Source organism: Myotis nattereri (assembly GCF_964212035.1).
Source record: "Myotis nattereri genome assembly, chromosome: 11".
In the NCBI taxonomy this organism is placed as follows: Eukaryota; Metazoa; Chordata; class Mammalia; order Chiroptera; family Vespertilionidae; genus Myotis; species Myotis nattereri.
Genome location: NC_138086.1, coordinates 78,515,274 through 78,533,210, shown reverse-complemented (window position 1 = coordinate 78,533,210; position 17,937 = coordinate 78,515,274). Strand labels below are relative to the sequence as shown.

At 48.0% G+C, this 17,937-nt stretch overlaps 1 protein-coding gene across 3 annotated transcripts in view; it reads left to right on the top strand.

Moving 5' to 3' along the window:
- Positions 1-17,937, top strand: part of ELMO1 (engulfment and cell motility 1) — a 392,644-nt gene that overhangs the window by 123,938 nt on the left and 250,769 nt on the right. For all 3 annotated transcript variants that reach the window (XM_081102184.1, XM_081102182.1, XM_081102183.1), the window contains exons 5-6: positions 5,315-5,365; positions 14,710-14,879. In XM_081102184.1, the coding sequence (XP_080958310.1) occupies positions 5,315-5,365; positions 14,710-14,879 (221 nt within the window). The remainder of the gene's footprint in view (positions 1-5,314; positions 5,366-14,709; positions 14,880-17,937) is intronic.

Sequence of the window (17,937 nt, the reverse complement as noted above, 5' to 3'; positions counted from 1 at the left end):
ATAAACTACCTCTTCTCATGGAGGTGACATGCTAAGGGTGAAAGGAGATAGTCAATGAATAAGATAAGCAAAATCACACACACACACACACACACACACACACAGTGCTTACTGAAGGACGGCCTGTGACACACACACACACACACACACACACACACACACACACATAGTGCATACTGAAGGACTACCTGTGACACACACACACACACACACACACACACACAGTGCTTACTGAAGGACTGACTGCCTGTGAAACACACACACACACACACACACACACACACAGTGCTTACTGGAAGGACGGCCTGTGACACACACACACACACACACACACAGTGCTTACTGGAAGGATGGCCTGTGACACACACACACACACACACAGTGCTTACTGGAAGGACTGACTGCCTGTGAAACACACACACACACACACACACACACACAGTGCTTACTGAAGGACTGACTGCCTGTGAAACACACACACACACACACACACACACAGTGCTTACTGGAAGGACTGCCTGTGACACACACACACACACACACACACACACAGTGCTTACTGAAGGACTGACTGCCTGTGAAACACACACACACACACACACACACACACAGTGCTTACTGGAAGGACTGCCTGTGACACACACACACACACACACACACACAGTGCTTACTGAAGGACTGACTGCCTGTGAAACACACACACACACACACACACAGTGCTTACTGGAAGGACTGCCTGTGACACACACACACACACACACACAATGCTTACTGAAGGACTGACTGCCTGTGAAACACACACACACACACACACTCACACACACAGTGCTTACTGAAGGACGGCCTGTGAAACACACACACACACACATACACACACACACACACACTCACACACACACTCACAGTGCTTACTGAAGGACTGCCTGTGACACTCACACACACACTCACACACAGTGCTTACTGAAGGACTGCCTGTGACACACACACACACACACACTCACAGTGCTTACTGAAGGACTGCCTGTGACACACACACACACACACACACAGTGCTTACTGAAGGACTGCCTGTGACACACACACACACCCACACTCACACACACTCACAGTGCTTGCTGAAGGACTGACTGCCTGTGAAACACACACACACACACACACACACACAGTGCTTACTGAAGGACTGCCTGTAACACACACACACACACACACACACACACACAGTGCTTGCTGAAGGACTGACTGCCTGTGAAACACACACACAGGCCTGAGAACGACAAAGACCCTCAGACCCCCCCTCAACATGCTGCTCTGCTGAGAGGAGAGGCACACGTTTGTGAGTGTCCTGTCTTCTGGATCGCAGCTGCTGACTGTCGTCTTAGGCTTAGGGGAACATAGATCACACTCCTCTTTTTATTGATCAGATTATATATAGGGACGCGCTAGAACCAGCTACACAGCAATGTGCTTTCGGGATGTTATTTTTGTGCTGAATAATGAACAGCTAACTCTTTTTGGGGCGCTGGCAGTGTGCCTGCCACTGTTCTAAGCACTTCCGGCGGATTATGTCATTTAATCCTCGGAACACCCTCGGGAGACAGGCACTATCCCGTTGACACACCCGGAAGCGGGCACACAGCTGTGTCCCTGGCCCCAGATTCCGCAGGTAAAGGAGGTCCTCTGCCGACTGTCCTGCCCGGAGACCCTGCTCTAAAGCGGTGCTCTCCTCTGCCCAGGGGATGCGTGACATCAGAGCAAGCGCAGCCTTTTCCTTTGTCACCGGGTGTCCGTGCCAAGCCAGCACTCCTCAGCGCGCAGGTGCCCTCCGCCCGCGAGAGGTCCCGGCCCCTCCCTGACAGGACACAGGCTCCCAGGCAGGCGGCCACCAGTGCTTTTCTCTCTGAATTTGGTCTGGCCTTCTGTTGGGACCTTAAAGTTTTTGCTTGTTTTGTTTTTTAATATGTTCTTATTGATTTTAGAGAGAGAGGAAGGTAGTGGCAGAGAGAGAGAACCATTGATATGAGAGAGATCAATTGACTGCCTCCTGCATGCCCCCTACTGGGGATCAAGCCCATAACCTGGACATGTGCCTAGACCGGGGTCAAACTGGTGACCTTTTAGTGCACAGGATGATGCTCAACCAACAAAGCCACCCTGGCCAGGGTGGGACCTTTAAATTTTTAATACCTGTATTAATAGTTCTTTCACTTATATTTTTTATTCCAAAGTACAAAACATTGATTAAGCCCTAACCGGTTTGGCTCAGTGGATAGAGCATCGGCCTGCAGACTCAAGGGTCCCAGGTCTGATTCCGGTCAAGGGCATGTACCTGGGTTGCGGGCACATCCCCAGTAGGGAGTGTGCAGGAGGCAGCTGATCGATGTTTCTCACTCATCGATGTTTCTAACTCTCTATCCCTCTCCCTTCCTCTCTGTAAAAAAAATCAATAAAATATATATTTTTAAAAAACAACACTGATTAAAAAGCATTTTTTCGGGGAAAGGAAGAGAGAGAAGGCTAATGAGCTGCCGACGGAGAGCCCAGTGGAAGGGATGGTGCTGCTCTCTGTGTAGCAGCCACGGTGGCTCTTCTTCTCCAGCCCTTTGCTCGCGAGGCTCGGAGCACCGCCACGTCTGGTTCCCCCTGCATTTTCTGCGCGATGACTCGCCCTCCCGTGTTGGGGAGACTTGGATCAGAGTGGTGAGGTCACTTGCACTAGTACACACAGTGGGATTTGAACCCAGCTCCGGCTGCCCATGGTTTTAATACTGCTATGGTTTCTCACAAGCAGTCCTCAGGACCCTTTCTTCAAAGACCCCGTACTTGGACCTCAGAACATTAGGAGTCAACATGGGGCCTGGAGCCCCGCTGCTTTATTTCACCCCAGACTCCCTCCCAGCGCCCCGCATCCGTGGGCCTCACGGGGACCCCCGGAGTCGGCAGAGCATGTGCTAAAAGTCTGTGCTGTCATGGATGCTGACCAGTTGATGAACTCACCCCTCGGAGGATAAATGCAAGCTCTAGGTCTTCCTCTCGTTGCCAGGGAGACTGAGTCCAGCCCCTCCCGGCAGGTCCTCCCCTCCCCTTCCTCCCCTCCATGATGTTGAGCAAGTAACTCACCCTCTCTCTCTTGGAAGTTTCGGTTTCTTATCTTTAAAATGGGAACAGAATTAGGATGATGGTTAAATCGGTATTACAGCCCAATAAAGGCCAGTTTACTGCTGTTACTAGGATGCCTCATCCCCTCTCCAGTTTCCATGAGGAGAGATTGCTAAACCCTCCTGGCCTCTTCACAACACCGGGGTCTTTCCCTCCTGGACTGATTATTTGAGGAGAATAAACTGGGCCCCTTTTTCCTCTGGGAGGGAACGTGCCTTCGGTCTTACCTCAGTAGGCATCTAGTCTGAGGGTTTGGTTAGCTGTCTGCTGTTTTCACGCTGAGCCTCGTTCTGCATAATTAGTAACAAATGGGATATTCCAGCATTTCATCTTCTGATTCTGTTTCTCAATTCATTTAGAAATTGAGCAGGAAAGAGGTATGAAACTTGTCCCTTTAATATTCTAGAATTAGTATGTGCTCTCTCCCTCCCCAATTCTCATAGAGTCAGGATTTTAGGATTGAAAGGAGACCTTTTATTTATTTATTTCTTAAAGTATTACAAAGAGTATTACACATGTCTCCTTTTTTCTCCCCCTTGACATCTCCCCGGCTTCCCCCGCCCCCCAGTGTCTGTGTCCATTGGTTATTCTCATATGCATGCATAGAAGTCCTTCGGTTGATCTCCAAAAGGAGACCTTTTAAATGACTGAAATTTATTTCATTGCTGAGCCTGGCGCAGGTGGTCATTCCGCCCTGGCCTGCGTGCTCCCGTGATGAGCAGGCAGCTTTCTCGAGGGGCGGCCCGAGGGTCTGGCTGGGGATGCTCTCTCGGGCTGGCATTCCCCAAGGAGGGTCTGGTTCCGCAGTGCTGGGCCCTCAGGCCTGCTGTGCTCAGTAGGAAATGCGCGGCTTAGGGTTTCTTTGGGAGAAAGTGTTGGCCTGAAGCCTGAGGGAGAGTGAGTGTTCTGCGTGGTTTTGGCATCAGACCCCAAGAAATTTCCCACCACCTCAGTGTGCCTGCTGCATCCTGAGGAAATCCTAGCGTGCGGCCTGTCTTAGAGGAAGCAGGAGAAGGAGCCTCACAGCCTTTTGTTAACCTCCTGGCCTCGCCTCTCCTGGTGGGCGCTGTGAAGTGTGGCTCCCGGGAGGTCTCCTGAGGGCTGATTACTGGCCTCAAATAAAACTGCCAGTGAAATTCTACTCTCCGAGAGGCTAACGGAGAGCTCAGAACACTCCCTCAAATAGCCTCCCCCAAACACACCGCCCAGACTGACTGGTCGGCTCTGCTCCTGTCTGCTCTTTGCAGCTTTAATGACACACAATCCGCACCCCCCGAAACAGGTCTTCCTGAAGTGTTCAGTTCAGTGGTTCTAGTATATTCATAGATTTTTGGAACCATCACCGCCACCAGTTTGGAACGTTCTCATGGCTCAGAGAAGAACTGCTGTTCCCGTTAGCATTCTGCCCCATGTCCCCCCCCCACACCCGTGGGAACCACCAGGGCTTCCTGTCTTGTGGATGTGACGATTCTGGACATTTCATATACCGTAATGGCTTCAAACCACGTGTGGGCCTTGTGTTGGCTTCTTTCACTTAGTGCAATATTTTCAAGGTTTATCGTGCTGTAGCACGTACCATGGCCGACTCATATTCCATTGACTGGGCCTGCCACATTTTGTTTATCCATCCTTCAGTTCATGGACAGTCAGGCTGTTTCCACTTTGGGGTATTACCAACAATGTCTCTATAAATGTTCATGTACAAATTTTTGTGTGGTGGGCAAAAGTAGATTCACAGCCGTTTGTATGGATAAGGATTGGCAGGTTATGATCATTACAATAGCATTATTAGCTCTGTGTTTTGCACCCTCTCAACTGTAAGCCTGCTTTTATCCACCCTGTGTTAGTAGAATTACTAGATCATAGTCCCTTAAAAACCTTTCAAAATTGCTTTTTTTTGGTTGGGTATTCTTGGGCCCCTATTTACTGCCTCTGTGCCGAATGCTGTCTATGACTTGATATAAAATTAGCACATCTGGGAGCCAGTTTAAAGTTCTTAAAGAACTAGTTCTTTGTAGAAATAATTAAAAATTCTTCAGGTGAGGATAAACAGAATCACAAAGATGCTTACGATAGTCTTCAGGAGAGTACATTCGCCTTTATTCTCTTCTTTCCAAGCTTCTGTTGGAAGATTTACAAAGACTGTTTTCTTTTGCAGAATCGAAATGAAATAAAAAATGGCACCATCCTTCGATTAACCACGTCTCCGGTGAGTAGGTCTTCGTGTGTAGCTTTCCCGTAAACACTTCCTCTCCTGTTCCTCTACATGTGATTGTGGACATTCATGTGTGAAGATGACGTTAGTGCAAAAGGGAAGGTCTCTGGAACATCCTCACACGCAGATTGTGGATAATCAGGAACGCTCTCCCTGTATTTCCCACTACAAGACAGGCAAGCCGCCCTCCAGGTCAAGTGCAGACACATACAGTGACTTTCAGTTTGAGTTTGTGTGTCATCTCCACCATCCTCACAGTACAGAAGGGATCACTCAGCTGTACTGACTGGCTTTTATCCACCTGCCCACATGCCCACCAGCACCATCGGAGCAAATTCAAAAGACAAAGCAAACAAGACCAAAGGCAGCCTGTTACGTCCCCTTAAAGTCAGAGGGTGTGCGCGTGTGCATGTGTGTGTGTGTGTGTGTGTGTGTGTGTGTGTGTGTAAGAGAGAGTTTAAGCATTTTCTAGTTTGGTCAGTCATTAAAATAGTTCATAGAAATGTAGTTTAAGAAGTGTTTGCACGCCTGCTGTTTCACTGACAGCTGACTCTGGATACAACACCTTTAAAGTCTTCCAAATAAAAGCTGCTAAACCAAATGCTACAGAATATTTAGCTACTGACTGCCTTGCTTATCTTTATCTTTCTCACTTCCTTGTAGATACTTTAGGTAGTACTATTAGCATATTTGAACTATATCTGTTCACAGTGCATTTTTATTGCTTTCCTAAAAAAACTAATCTTCAGAAAATACACCAACTGTTACTATTTTCATGCATCTGCGATGAAAACTGTGTCTGACTCGCGTTTTCAGTTTCTCCTGCAGCCGTGTGGTGGCTAAAAATAAATGTGAAAACAGGGAAAGGCATCTGGCTGAAATTAAATTGTGGGGACTGTAACTACCACAGATTTTTCTTGTTGGAAATTATATTAGAGAGGCTTAAAAGTCCCCTAAACATTCTACCCAATCACATCTTGAACCTAAACCCAGTGATGAGCTCAACAGAGCGCGTGGCCGGAGTTGGCTGGACTGCCTTTCGAAGCCTTCTTTTCCACTTAATGGTAATTATAATTTAGACTCATTTTTCAGCGGCTGCATGATGAGCTGAGACATTTTTGCCTGATGTAGCATTGATCTTCTTACTTGAGTCAGCAAGAATTCATGCTAATTTGACCTTTCGAGACCACAGTTTCCCTTGGTTTTTATAGTTTCTGTTTATCCTGCTAAAGCTGCTCATTTTCTTGCTGGGCAGAAAGAGTACATCTTGCTTGTTATTTCATCTTAGAATTAGAGAGGCTCCGTTTCTTGGTGTTTATGTATTAAATCTAGGCCTTCTCTAGGCCAGAGAAGTCCGTTTTCGTTTTTATTGCCATGTGCTCATGAACCAATTTCCACAGGCGAAGCCAGTCCTTGCGAGGAGGCTAGGTGTTGGGCAGAGGGGGATTACTCAGCACCCTGAGTGTGAGCAGCCTGTGGCACGGCCTGGCCCTGGCAGCGCAGTGGGGCTTGTGCTGCCCAGGCAGTGGCCCGGGCAGTCCCAGCATGGTCAGGGACAGATGGAAAGCCCTGCGCAAGGCAGTGTTATAAGATGGAGTCCACCTGCAGAAGACTGGCTCACATTCCCTAAAGGGCAGTGTTCCCCAAACAGGAATCATTGGAGGAGCGTTCAAAATGCTGATGTCACCTGGTGCGTGTGGCCCCGTGTTTGAGTGTCAAACTGTGAAACAGGAGGTTATGGTTCGATTCCAGGTCAGGGCACATGTCTGGGTGGTAGGCTCGGTCCCCAGTAGGGGGCATGCAGGAGGCAGCCGGTCAGTGATTCTCTCTCATCAGTGATATTTCTCTCTCTGCCTCTCCCTTTATCTCATAAATCAATAAAAAACATATTTTTAAATGCCAATATCTGGCCTTCTAATGAGAAGCTGAATTACAATGTGTAGGTCCAGGAATCTGCATTTTAAGAGAGCACTTTAATATTTTGGCTGTAGCCACAGTGTCTAGAATTGGGAATTACTGTATAATAAGCGAGATATTTTGAATTTGTAAAGTTCACTTGTTGCTGGTGGATTTTTTTATTATTCTGTGTTTAACTGGAAAATATGGCTCAGCATATGCTAACTCTTTCACTTTTTACATGTGTACTAAAAATAGGTTAAAAATAACTGTCTCCATCACATTGGCTAGGAAGTGTTAGAGAGCGTCATAAAGAACCAGCAGCTGGTGTTACACCAGCTTTTCCAGTCTTTTCATCTGTCTTGGCTCTCTGTAGCAAGGACATGCATATGCACATGTGTACACACATGTACAGCTGTACTGGGTTTTACAAAACTATCAGAGGTGCTGTTTGTGCTGGCTTTGGTTGATGAATTTGTTTTCTGTCTTCCTCTATCATAGAACAACCCTTTCTGATTGTTCCTAGCAGAATAGGGGATTCATAAGAGAAGATCTGTAAAAACAACCTGCACTGTTATTCTTATAAAAGCCCTTACACCTGGCCGGTGGCCCTCCTCTGCATTGCACACTTTATTTTTATTTTATTTGTTGTTAATCCTCACCCAAGGATATTTTTCCATTGATGTTAGAGAGAGTGGAAGAAAGAGGGAAAGACAGAGAGAAATATTGATGTGAGAGAAACACATTGATTGGTTGTCTCCTGCATGAGCCCTGACCAGGGCCTGGGCCGGGGAGGAGCCTGCAACTGCGATATATGCCCTTGACCCAGAATTGAACCCAGGACCCTGGTCCGCAGGCTAACGTTCTATCCACTGGGCCATACCGGCCAGGGCAGCCTTGCACACTTTATACAGCACCTCGAGTGATCATCTTAAACACGTGTGCCTCTCAGGTGTCATGGCTTCACCCATCTCCCCACGGAAATTGCCACGGAAATATAACCATGGACATGCCCAGGAAATGGGTGCGGATGGGTGTATTTGAGCAGCCAGGGTCAGAGGCGTTTTCGGTCGTGCAGCTGAGCAGCGGTTCCTTGTGCCTGCCCTGGGAATGGCAGCAGTGCAAGTGGAATCTGTCACGTGTTGCCTAAAGCAGCGTATAAATATGCATTTGGCCACTGTTGTATTTGAGGAAGCTTGGGGTTGCCAGACCCTTGGTTTTACTTCCCTGAAATTTTGTTTTAAAAAGCCCCTACAGTGAATCTATCTCTAGTCTCGCAGTGAGAAAGGCCTCTCTAAGTACAACACAAACCCCAGGAGCCACAAAGGAAAAGATTGACACATTTGACAACGACAAAATAGAAACCACACAAGCTTGATGTTTGGAAAGAATTCCAGAAACAAATTCAAAACCAGCGCATTAGGAAAAATAGTTGGCAATATGCGTGACAGATAGAGTGCTAATTCCTCAAGTTCCAGGAATTATAAATAATGCCCCAAAACAGATGGCCAAAATCTATAAGCAAAAATGATCTCTGTTTTTATATATCTGTCTCTCTCCATGTCTGTTGATCTGTACGTTTGTGTATCTGTTTATCCTGGCAGGCAGAGCCAGGATAAATGTAAGTATGAATATGGAGACGTACATAGATCTATAGCTATAGATATATAGGTATAGGCATATAGATAAAAATATAGATATAGATAAACATGAAAGAAGAAACTCAGTCTCTCTCTCAGAAGAGATGAAAATCTGTCCTCCTCAGTAATCAAGGTGTGAGGCCAGCTGCTGTGGTGTTGCGAGTATAAATTGGAACAGCCTCTCCTGGCCGGGCAGTTCAGTGGTTAGGGCATCATCCAATACGTCAAGGTTGTGGATTTGATCTGCAGGGCATATCGACCAATGAATGAATAAATAAGCGAAACAGCAAATTGAAGTTTCTCTCCCCCCCTTCTCTGTCTTTCTAATCAGTAGAAAACATTAAATTGGAGCAGCCACTTTGGAAGGCAGTTTAGCTGTATCCACCCAAGTTTAAAATATATGTGTCTTTGTCCTGACAGTTTTACTGCTGGGAACTTATCCAATAGGTAGACTCATAAGGACACACACACACGCACACAGGGCTGTGTGCATCATTGTTTTTAATAATCAAGAAATGGAAAGCTGGTAACTGTCTACCAGCCGGGCCTAGCTCATATGCATGTGACAGGACAGTGTGCAGCGGTTAGCAAGACCATGGCGTGTGCCGCCTGGAGACGTTACAGAATCACAGCATCAGTGCAAAGGCAGGTTGAGAGCCTTCTGCGTGGAGCGACCCGGAGAGGTACGCGGAAGGAGGCATATGCATGCTGATGATGGACGACATCATTCTCAAGCGCTCACTGCAATTAGCGTTGGGGTCACTTTAGTTTATAACGTCTGGCAGTACTTACATATTTTTATGCCATGCACTGCTCTTGTTTTTAACTAAATGAACAGATATACAGTTATCTTAAGGTCACCACAGCCTATAAGAGGTGAGTCATAATGTTCTCTACTGAAAACATTTCAGCGTTCCTAACTTTGCAATATGTAAGAGCCCTTTTCTGTATGGCCTGGTTTCTTCTGGCCCATTGTTTTGGCCGTTGGGCCCAGTCAATAAAACTGCTCTTCAAATGCCAGCCGTGGCTTTGCCAGCTCTGAGCACGGTCCTCCCTTTCTGCTCCTCTTGTGTGGAGACCGCTGTTGGGGCATCCAGGCCAGAGGGCCTGTCACGCTGGTTTTGGAGACTAGTCACTCTGGCAGAAAGGAAAATGGTGGTATCTCAGTCACGTGGACACAGGTTATCAGAGATTCTTAACAATAAGACCATTAACAATTTTAATGTTTAATTTCTTCTGACTTGAGAAACGAAAAGAGGGCTGTGCAATGTTGAAGTTCTGTTTCTTGCCGGTGTTTGTTCTGTGAGCCCAAGTGAGAGAGAAGCAGAGGCAGAGGCCTCTAGGCGAGGAGTGCCACTGCCCTAGGACAGACAGCAGGCGTGGCGAGGGACAGGTAGGCGTTCACTGCAGCCGTCCCCGCGGGGGCTGCCTGCTGCAGGGTGGGTCCAAGGAAGTTTGGAGGGCAAGTTACCGGGCCTTCCTGGGGGATGGATATGGATCTCCTTGAGGGAGGATGTGAGGAGGGCCCTGGCATTGAGGGGGGAGGTGAGGAGGGCCCTGGTGTTGAGGGGGGAGGTGAGGATGGCCCTGGTGTTGGGGCCAGTTAAACAGTGGCACTGTTTCCTGCAATAGGCGGCTTGGGAAGGGGAAAATGAAGAGTTTGAGATGCCTGTTCTGTGTCCAGGAGGAAGGCAGTCAGGTGTGAGTGCTGGGCAGCCATCATCAGATATATGACATGGACGGCCATGAGCTGGATGAGGTTGCCATAGGAAGGTATAGCCCTGGGCACACTCTTGGGTCTAGAGGAGGAGCCAGTCAGGAGCCTAGAGAAGACTGTTTTAGGGAGGAGGGAGGAGTTCGGTGTGTTGAAGGCCACAGAGACAATAAGGAAGATTAGGTGAGGGCAGTGATCCCTGGGCCCCCACCTGGAGGCATGGATAGCACCTGGAGACACTCTGAGTGTGGGGCTGAGGATGGAAGCATCATTGTGGGAGGCGGGGATGGGAGGGGAGAAGAGAGGCAGCAACTACAGACCCCCTTTTCATTCCAGAGCTTGTGCTGAGCATGGAGCAGGGGAGTGTGGGCATGGCTAGAACGGCATAGGGTCATGGAGGTTCCTAAGTTTATGGTGTACTGCAGAGAGAGCGCCTGATGGAGCAGACCAAAGGGGGGTCATGTAGAAGGACAGAACTTGAGGCCAGAGGAGCAGGGATGGAGAGCAGCAGGAATGGCCTTTGTAGGAAGCCTGAACCAGGTGTCAGTACCAGGAAGACTCAGCGCATGAGCATAGAGGTGTTGGCTGTGCCCTTGGTAGTGGGAAGAGGAAGGCACTCCTGGCTGATTGCTTAGATTTTCTCAGTAAAATGTGTAGCAAGATCCCCTGTGGGGGAAGTAGGGGGAAAGGGGAGCTTAGGGAGAGGGGAGGGAGTGAAGGAGTCATTGGCAGGGGCATCTCAAACATTCCAGGAAAGCAAAGTTGATAGCTGGGCAACGTTGAGTGCACATTGGAAAATATCCATGAAACTTGTACACTTTTAAATGAGCCTTTAGACGACTTCCTATTGGTATCATGGACCTGGAACCATGCTGGAAGTTTCTTGGGGAACATTTTAATCAGGACCTCAAGAACAGCGGGGAGGGGGGATTTGGGGGCAGCTGAGGATGAAACTTGATTTCTATCCTTCAACCAATACCAGAAATCACTTACATCAGGACATTGTCTCCCGCACAGCTACGAGGCTCTGTTCATTGGTACTATGTGAAGAATCAGAACCGACGTGATTTTATTTTTAAATAATGTTGACTCCCCTCCCCCCCAATGTTAAAACATTGCAGCATCGTGGAAAATTTGAAAAATTGAACCGTGCTGCAAAGAAAATTATGCAGAATATTACAATTCATAAATAACCATGGGTCATATCATGATTTGTTTATTTTGGTCATTTTCCTGCCATTATCTGTATACTAAAAACCCAGTGGTCATAACGCTGTAATGATCAAAGACGGGTCACCACGAGGCGGCTGCGCAGCGAGGTGCACGTGGGTGGGCGGGGCTGCGTGTGAGGTGTGCGCGGGTGGGCGGGGACTTGACTCTGGGTCTCATGGCACGGAGGGACTCGGGGGGAGTCCCGTGGCGCTGGCAGGACTCGGGGAGCCCCGCGGTGCAGCGGGGTCTGGGGTCCTGGGTCTTGTGCGATTTCGCACTCTGGGTCACTAGTATGTACATATGTGTGCATATATTTTCATTTATTTATTCTTAACTTATTCATACTTAACTTCTCTGGACTTGTGTTTCCTTTGTAAAGTGAGGATGACAAAGCCGTGCGCCTGCACGGACTGTTGTGCAGATCAAATGCATTCCTTCCTAAAGATGTTTACCATGGTGGCTCATAAAGAGTGAACCTAACGGTTAGCTGTCTTTATCACTAATTTTAACAGCACCAAACAGCGTTCGTAAACACTGATAATGACAATGAAATAATTCTGGGTACTCATTATTATCATAATGTCTATAATCAATGCAGACCTCCTGCTTGGAGAAAAATGTAGTTTCTTAGGAATTCAAAGTGATTCACTTGGGTTAAATGTTATCAGTCGTTTGAGAATTTTAGAGAAGAGTATATCCTTGAGCAGTTCAAGAAGATAAAGTGATTGTCTCTGTTCACTCAGCTCTCTCTTCTTCCTCGTTACAATATGGGATCAGTGAACGGGTCGAGAGGGTTCTCCTCCTTTTCTGACTTCGGATGCAGAGTGTCATTTGTGGGGTGTAACACAGGGGAGACCACGGAACACCTCTGACCAAGGGACAGGGGCAGGGTCACCTGCCTTGGCTCCTGGAGATGCATTGGTTTTCCTGTGGACTCCCGCCCTGTCCTCGGGGCTGTGCAGGGCAGGGCAGGGCGGGGAACCTGGCGGGGAGGCGGGCTGTGCTAGGGAGACTGTGGGGTGCAGTCCCTTTGCTGCCAGGACAGACCTGTGTGGGCTCCCTTTCCCCACTGAGCAGTCTCCCCCCTGTTACAGGGCACATGGGGCCCTTCAGATGTTTCTAATGCATTTCTGTTCTGGAAAAGGCACCTGATTATTGAGCTCAGGCACCCCGTCTTCCCCACCTCGGAAACGTACTGCAGGCTCAGAGGAGGGAGCCAGCAGCGCTGAGTTAAAATATCACTGCAACAGATGTGCCGGCATTTCTGTTAAGCAAAAGGACAGGCAGGGGAATGTAATAATATTTTCCTTACTGCTTGACCTGACTGAAAGGTAGAAGTGAAGCCCCTACTGGATGAATGAGAAATATAGAAGACAAGCTCTTATCCAGAAGTTGTGCTCGTCCGGTCTGTCTCCACCCCCTCTACCTCCCCCTTCCAGCTCCATCCTGCAAGTATAAGCCAACTGCCAGTACCTTTAAAAGAGGTCTGCCCTAGCCGGTTTGGCTCAGTGGATAGAGCCAGCGGACTGAAGGGTCCCAGGTTTAATTCAGGTCAAGGCCATATGCCTGGGTTGCAGGCCTAATCCCCAGTAGGGGGTATGCATGAGGCAGCCAATCAATGATTCTCTCATCATTAATGTTTCTCTCTCCCTCTCCCTTCCTCTCTGAAATCAATAAAATATATATATATTAAAAATAAAAAGAGGTCTAATTCTCACCCAGTTAGTGTGGCCCAGTGATTGAGCATTGGCCCATGAACCAGGAGGTCTTGATTTGATTCCTGGTTAGGGCATATGCCTGGGTTGTGGGCTCGATCCCCAGTGGGTGGTCATGCAGGAGGCAGCTGATTGATGTTTCTCTCTCATTGGTGTTTCTATCTCTCTCTCCCTTCCTCTCTCTAACATCAATATCAATATAAATGTAAATATACACACGCATGCACACACTAGAGGCCCAGTGCACAGCATTCGTGCACTGGCGGGGGGGTCCCTCATCCCGGCCTGCGCCCTCTGGCATTTCAGGACCCCTCGGGGGATATCCTTTCTGCTCCTTAGCGCTACTGTGGAGGCGGGAGAGGCTCCTGCCACCGCCAGTGTGCTCGCCAGCCATGAACCCAGCTTCTGGCTGAGCTGCGCTCCCCTGTGGAAGCACACTGACCACCAGGGGGAAGCTCCTGTGTGGAGCATCTGCCCCCTGATGGTCAGTGAGCATCATAGCAACCTTTGTTCTGCCGTTTGGTTGATTTGCATATTAGGGTTTTATTATATAGGATGGTCTAATTCTAGGCAAAGCTCCTTGGTTTCCTAATTACTTTGTTATAAATTCATGCAGTGAGTAGTGAATGTATGGGAAGCAAATGTAGAAGAGTGAAATTTATAAGCATCCTTGTGTTGTGCTGGAAGATTGTCAGTAACCCAGAAAGACGGTTGGGGTGACTAATGACGCTTTGGAACACTGCGCAGACGGGTATCATTCATAGTATTGACTTAACTGGTGAACACGCTGTATAAACTTGTGTAATTGCTTAACCAAGCACAAAGCTTTTTGCCATTTATAGATGAAAAATTTACTTAGAAGATAAACATTTTTGCCTTTTCCCCTTCTTACTACGACACCTGCTCTGTTTCTGGGAAAAGCCCTCAATTTTCCCGGAAATGGAGGTGGGGGCCCGTTCACCGGATGGCAGAGGACTAGTTCCCATGGAGAAATGAGTGGCCGGGGCGGCGGGCGGGGGCGGTGTGGTTGGAAACCGCGCTGGGCGTGGGGGCTGTCCAGTCTTGCACTGAGGGCCACCATGTCCTTGTTTCCCATGAAGGAAACGCTAACGTTTTCATGGGGTTTCCTCTGTGAACACTCTTCCCCTGTGTCTCCCTAAGGCTCAGAACGCCCAGCACCTGCACGAACGCATCCAGTCGTCCAGCATGGACTCCAAGCTGGAGGCGCTGAAGGACTTGGCCAGCCTCTCCCGGGACATCACCTTCGCCCAGGAGTTCATCAACCTGGACGGCATCTTCCTGCTCACGCAGATGGTGGAGAGCGGCACCGAGTAAGTCCCTTGCCCCGACGTCCACCTGCCTGCTCTTCCTCCCCCGCCACCCACCTGGCCGGGGGGCTGTTACTCCCTTACATTGCAGTGTCTGCTTTTAAAGACCAGGAATTGACAAGGCTCGGGAAAAAGAAAAGAAATGGCTTTTAAGTTCATGTCTGGGGAGCAGGTTTGTCACCTGAGTATCAGGAAATTGTCTACTCACCAAGGAACCAGTGTCTTAGTTGAGATATTAGGGCACGGGCCTGCATGGGTGGGGTAGGCAGGAGACCACCACAGCCATTTGAGTGGGTGCTGAATTCCATAATTAAGGAATTCCATTAGGTGACTTGGAATTTCAAATTTATGAGAAAAAATATTAGGTCCTTATCTCAAAGGGCCTTTCCAACACTGAACTAATAATTCTACAAAATATAAAGCCCTCACATCCTTCGCCTGTCTCTCTGAATGAGTTAAAAACAAATGAGAATAACTCCTTCCAGTCTCAAAGTCTTAAACCAGGTCCAAAATAGCGTGGCTAAAGTAAGTTTCCATCAATTAATGTGTGATTGACCTTACATATTTAAAATTAAATGCAGTAAACATTTATTAAATACTGACTGTATGCAAGAGTGGAAATTGGGAAAACTTACAAAAATGTGAGACTTGCCATCAAAAATGTATGGAGGCAGAAGTCAACTGAGGAATAAATAATTCCTCCTGGGCCTTTGAGTTTAGATTCTAGAGGCTGGACAGGCCGGCTGCTTCTGGAATCTTCCAGAGGAGTCAGCGGGCCATGAAGGAGTTTGATTCCATCCCCACAAGAAAGGGATGGGCTTTGGGGCTCAGGAGCTCGCCTCAGGGAAGGCGTTGCTTCTCTGGAGGGACTGGGGGGTGAGGAGCCAGAGGTGTGACTCCTGCATGTGTGGGCAGGTCAAGCCCAGGACCACGGAGTGCCAGGGAGGGTCCACAGGACACGGCTCATCCCATGTCCATGTGGTCAGTGCCACAGGCATAGACTGTGAGAGCATGTGGGTTAGAGCATGTGAGCATGCTGAGTCAGTTAATTACATATTAACATGCTAAATTAATAGTGGGCAGGGTTGCCCTAGCCGGTTTGGCTCCGTGGATAGAAGTGTTGGCCTGCGGACTAAAGGGTCCCAGGTTCGATTCTGGTCAAGGGCACATGCCTGGGTTGCAGGCTCAATCCCCAGTGGGGGGCGTTCAGGAGGCAGCCAATCAGTGATTCTCATCATTGATGTTTCTATCTCTCCCTCTTCCTTCCTCTCTGAAATCAATAAAAATATATTTAAAAAATAATAATGGGCAGGGTTGGGTAGGTATTTTTTCAGAAAGAGTACATATCATTGTGAATTGGGATTTAAACCTGGGTCCTTTAAACCTTTTCAGTACCTGGCGATTCAAAGAATGAGCTGATAACTGCCTGTTGGAGCCCTCCCAGCACCCTCCCACCCTCCCTTCCTTCCTCTCTTCCTTCCTGTCTCCTCCCACACGGGGCATTATTTAGCCTCTGCAATTGGCACCTGTAAAAGATTCTGTTTTTTGTTTGTTATTCAGAGAGGATATTTTCTAGTAACAGGAATAGCTCCCATATAAGAATGCTCTGTAGAGTCTGGCTGGCATGGCTCAGTGGTTGAGCGTCAACCTATGAACTAGGAGGTTAGTGTTCGATTCCCAGTCAGGCACATGCTGGTTTGTGGGCTCGATCCCCAGTAGGGAGTGTGCAAGAGGCAGCTGATCAATGATTCTCTCTCATCATTGATGTTTCTGTCTCTTTCCCTCTCCCTTCCTCTCTGAAATCAATAAAATATATTCTCTCTCTCTCTCTCTCTCTCTCTCTCTCTCTATATATATATATATATACATATATATGTATTTTTTTATTTTTTTTATTTTTTAAGAATGCTCTGTAGAGTTTGGAGTTGGTGAGTCTTACCTCGTAGACAAGTAGGGACAATATCTAAGAGTGAATTGGGGAGAAATTACAAATCTGAGAGGACTGGTGGGAAGGGTCAGTTGTAGGCTGGTCTCATTTACTTATCAAATGATGCCTAAAGCACTGCTTGTGAAATTTTTGGGCGAACATCAGTGTGGAGTGGATAGGGAGAATTGAGTTGGGAGTATTATCAGAATCTGAAGCTGTTACTTGGAGCTTGAATCAGATGGAGGGAAGCTGAATGAGTTGAGGGATGCAAATGGCTGGACCAGGAAATTGAGACTGAGGGTTCTGTCTGTGTTGGAAGCTCCAGCTGAAACCCAGTGATCAGAGCATCAGCTGGAGGATTGAAGAGTCTCAGGTTCAATTCTGGTCAAGCTCATAATTCTGTTGCAGGCTCTATCCCGGTTGGGGCATGTGCAGGAGGCAACCAGTCGATGTGTGTCTTTCACATCAATGTTTCTCTCTCTGTCTCTCCTCCTTCCTTCTACTCTCCCTGAGCGTCAGTGGAAAAAAATATCCTCGGGTGAGGATTAACAAAAAATATATAAAGTAAAAACTAAGTTGAAGTGTCCCCCCGTTGATTGATGTATCGACGTCCCAGCCATGGATGCATCAAAAGCCAGGTGCCAGAGCCGGAAGTAAGTGACCTGCCACACACACACACATAGGGATGCGATGGCTTACGCTTTCCAATATTCCCAGTCATATTGTGTTAATACTTCTGAATTTACTGGAGTTGCAATCGTAATGTCAGTTACAATGGTAAATCCACTGAAAGCGGAGGTCCCCGTGACACGCACCCTGAATAGACGGCTGGGGTGTCGCTGGGTGCCGCCGAGGCTGGCAGCTCTGTATGTTCACATGAGGGTTTCAGTGCTCCATTTCTCATCATGTCATGTTGCTAGGGCTGCCGTCACAGAGTGCCCCAGTCTGGGTGGCTCACACAATGGACACGCATTTTCTCACAGTTGCGGAGGCTGGAATCCAGTGTCTGCAGGGCTGGTTTTTCCTGCAGCCTCTCTCCTGGATTTGTAGACAGCTGCCTGCCCCTGGGTCCTCACATGGTCTTTCCCCTGTGTGCGTGGATCCTTAGCGTCCCTGTGTGTGTCCAAATCTCCT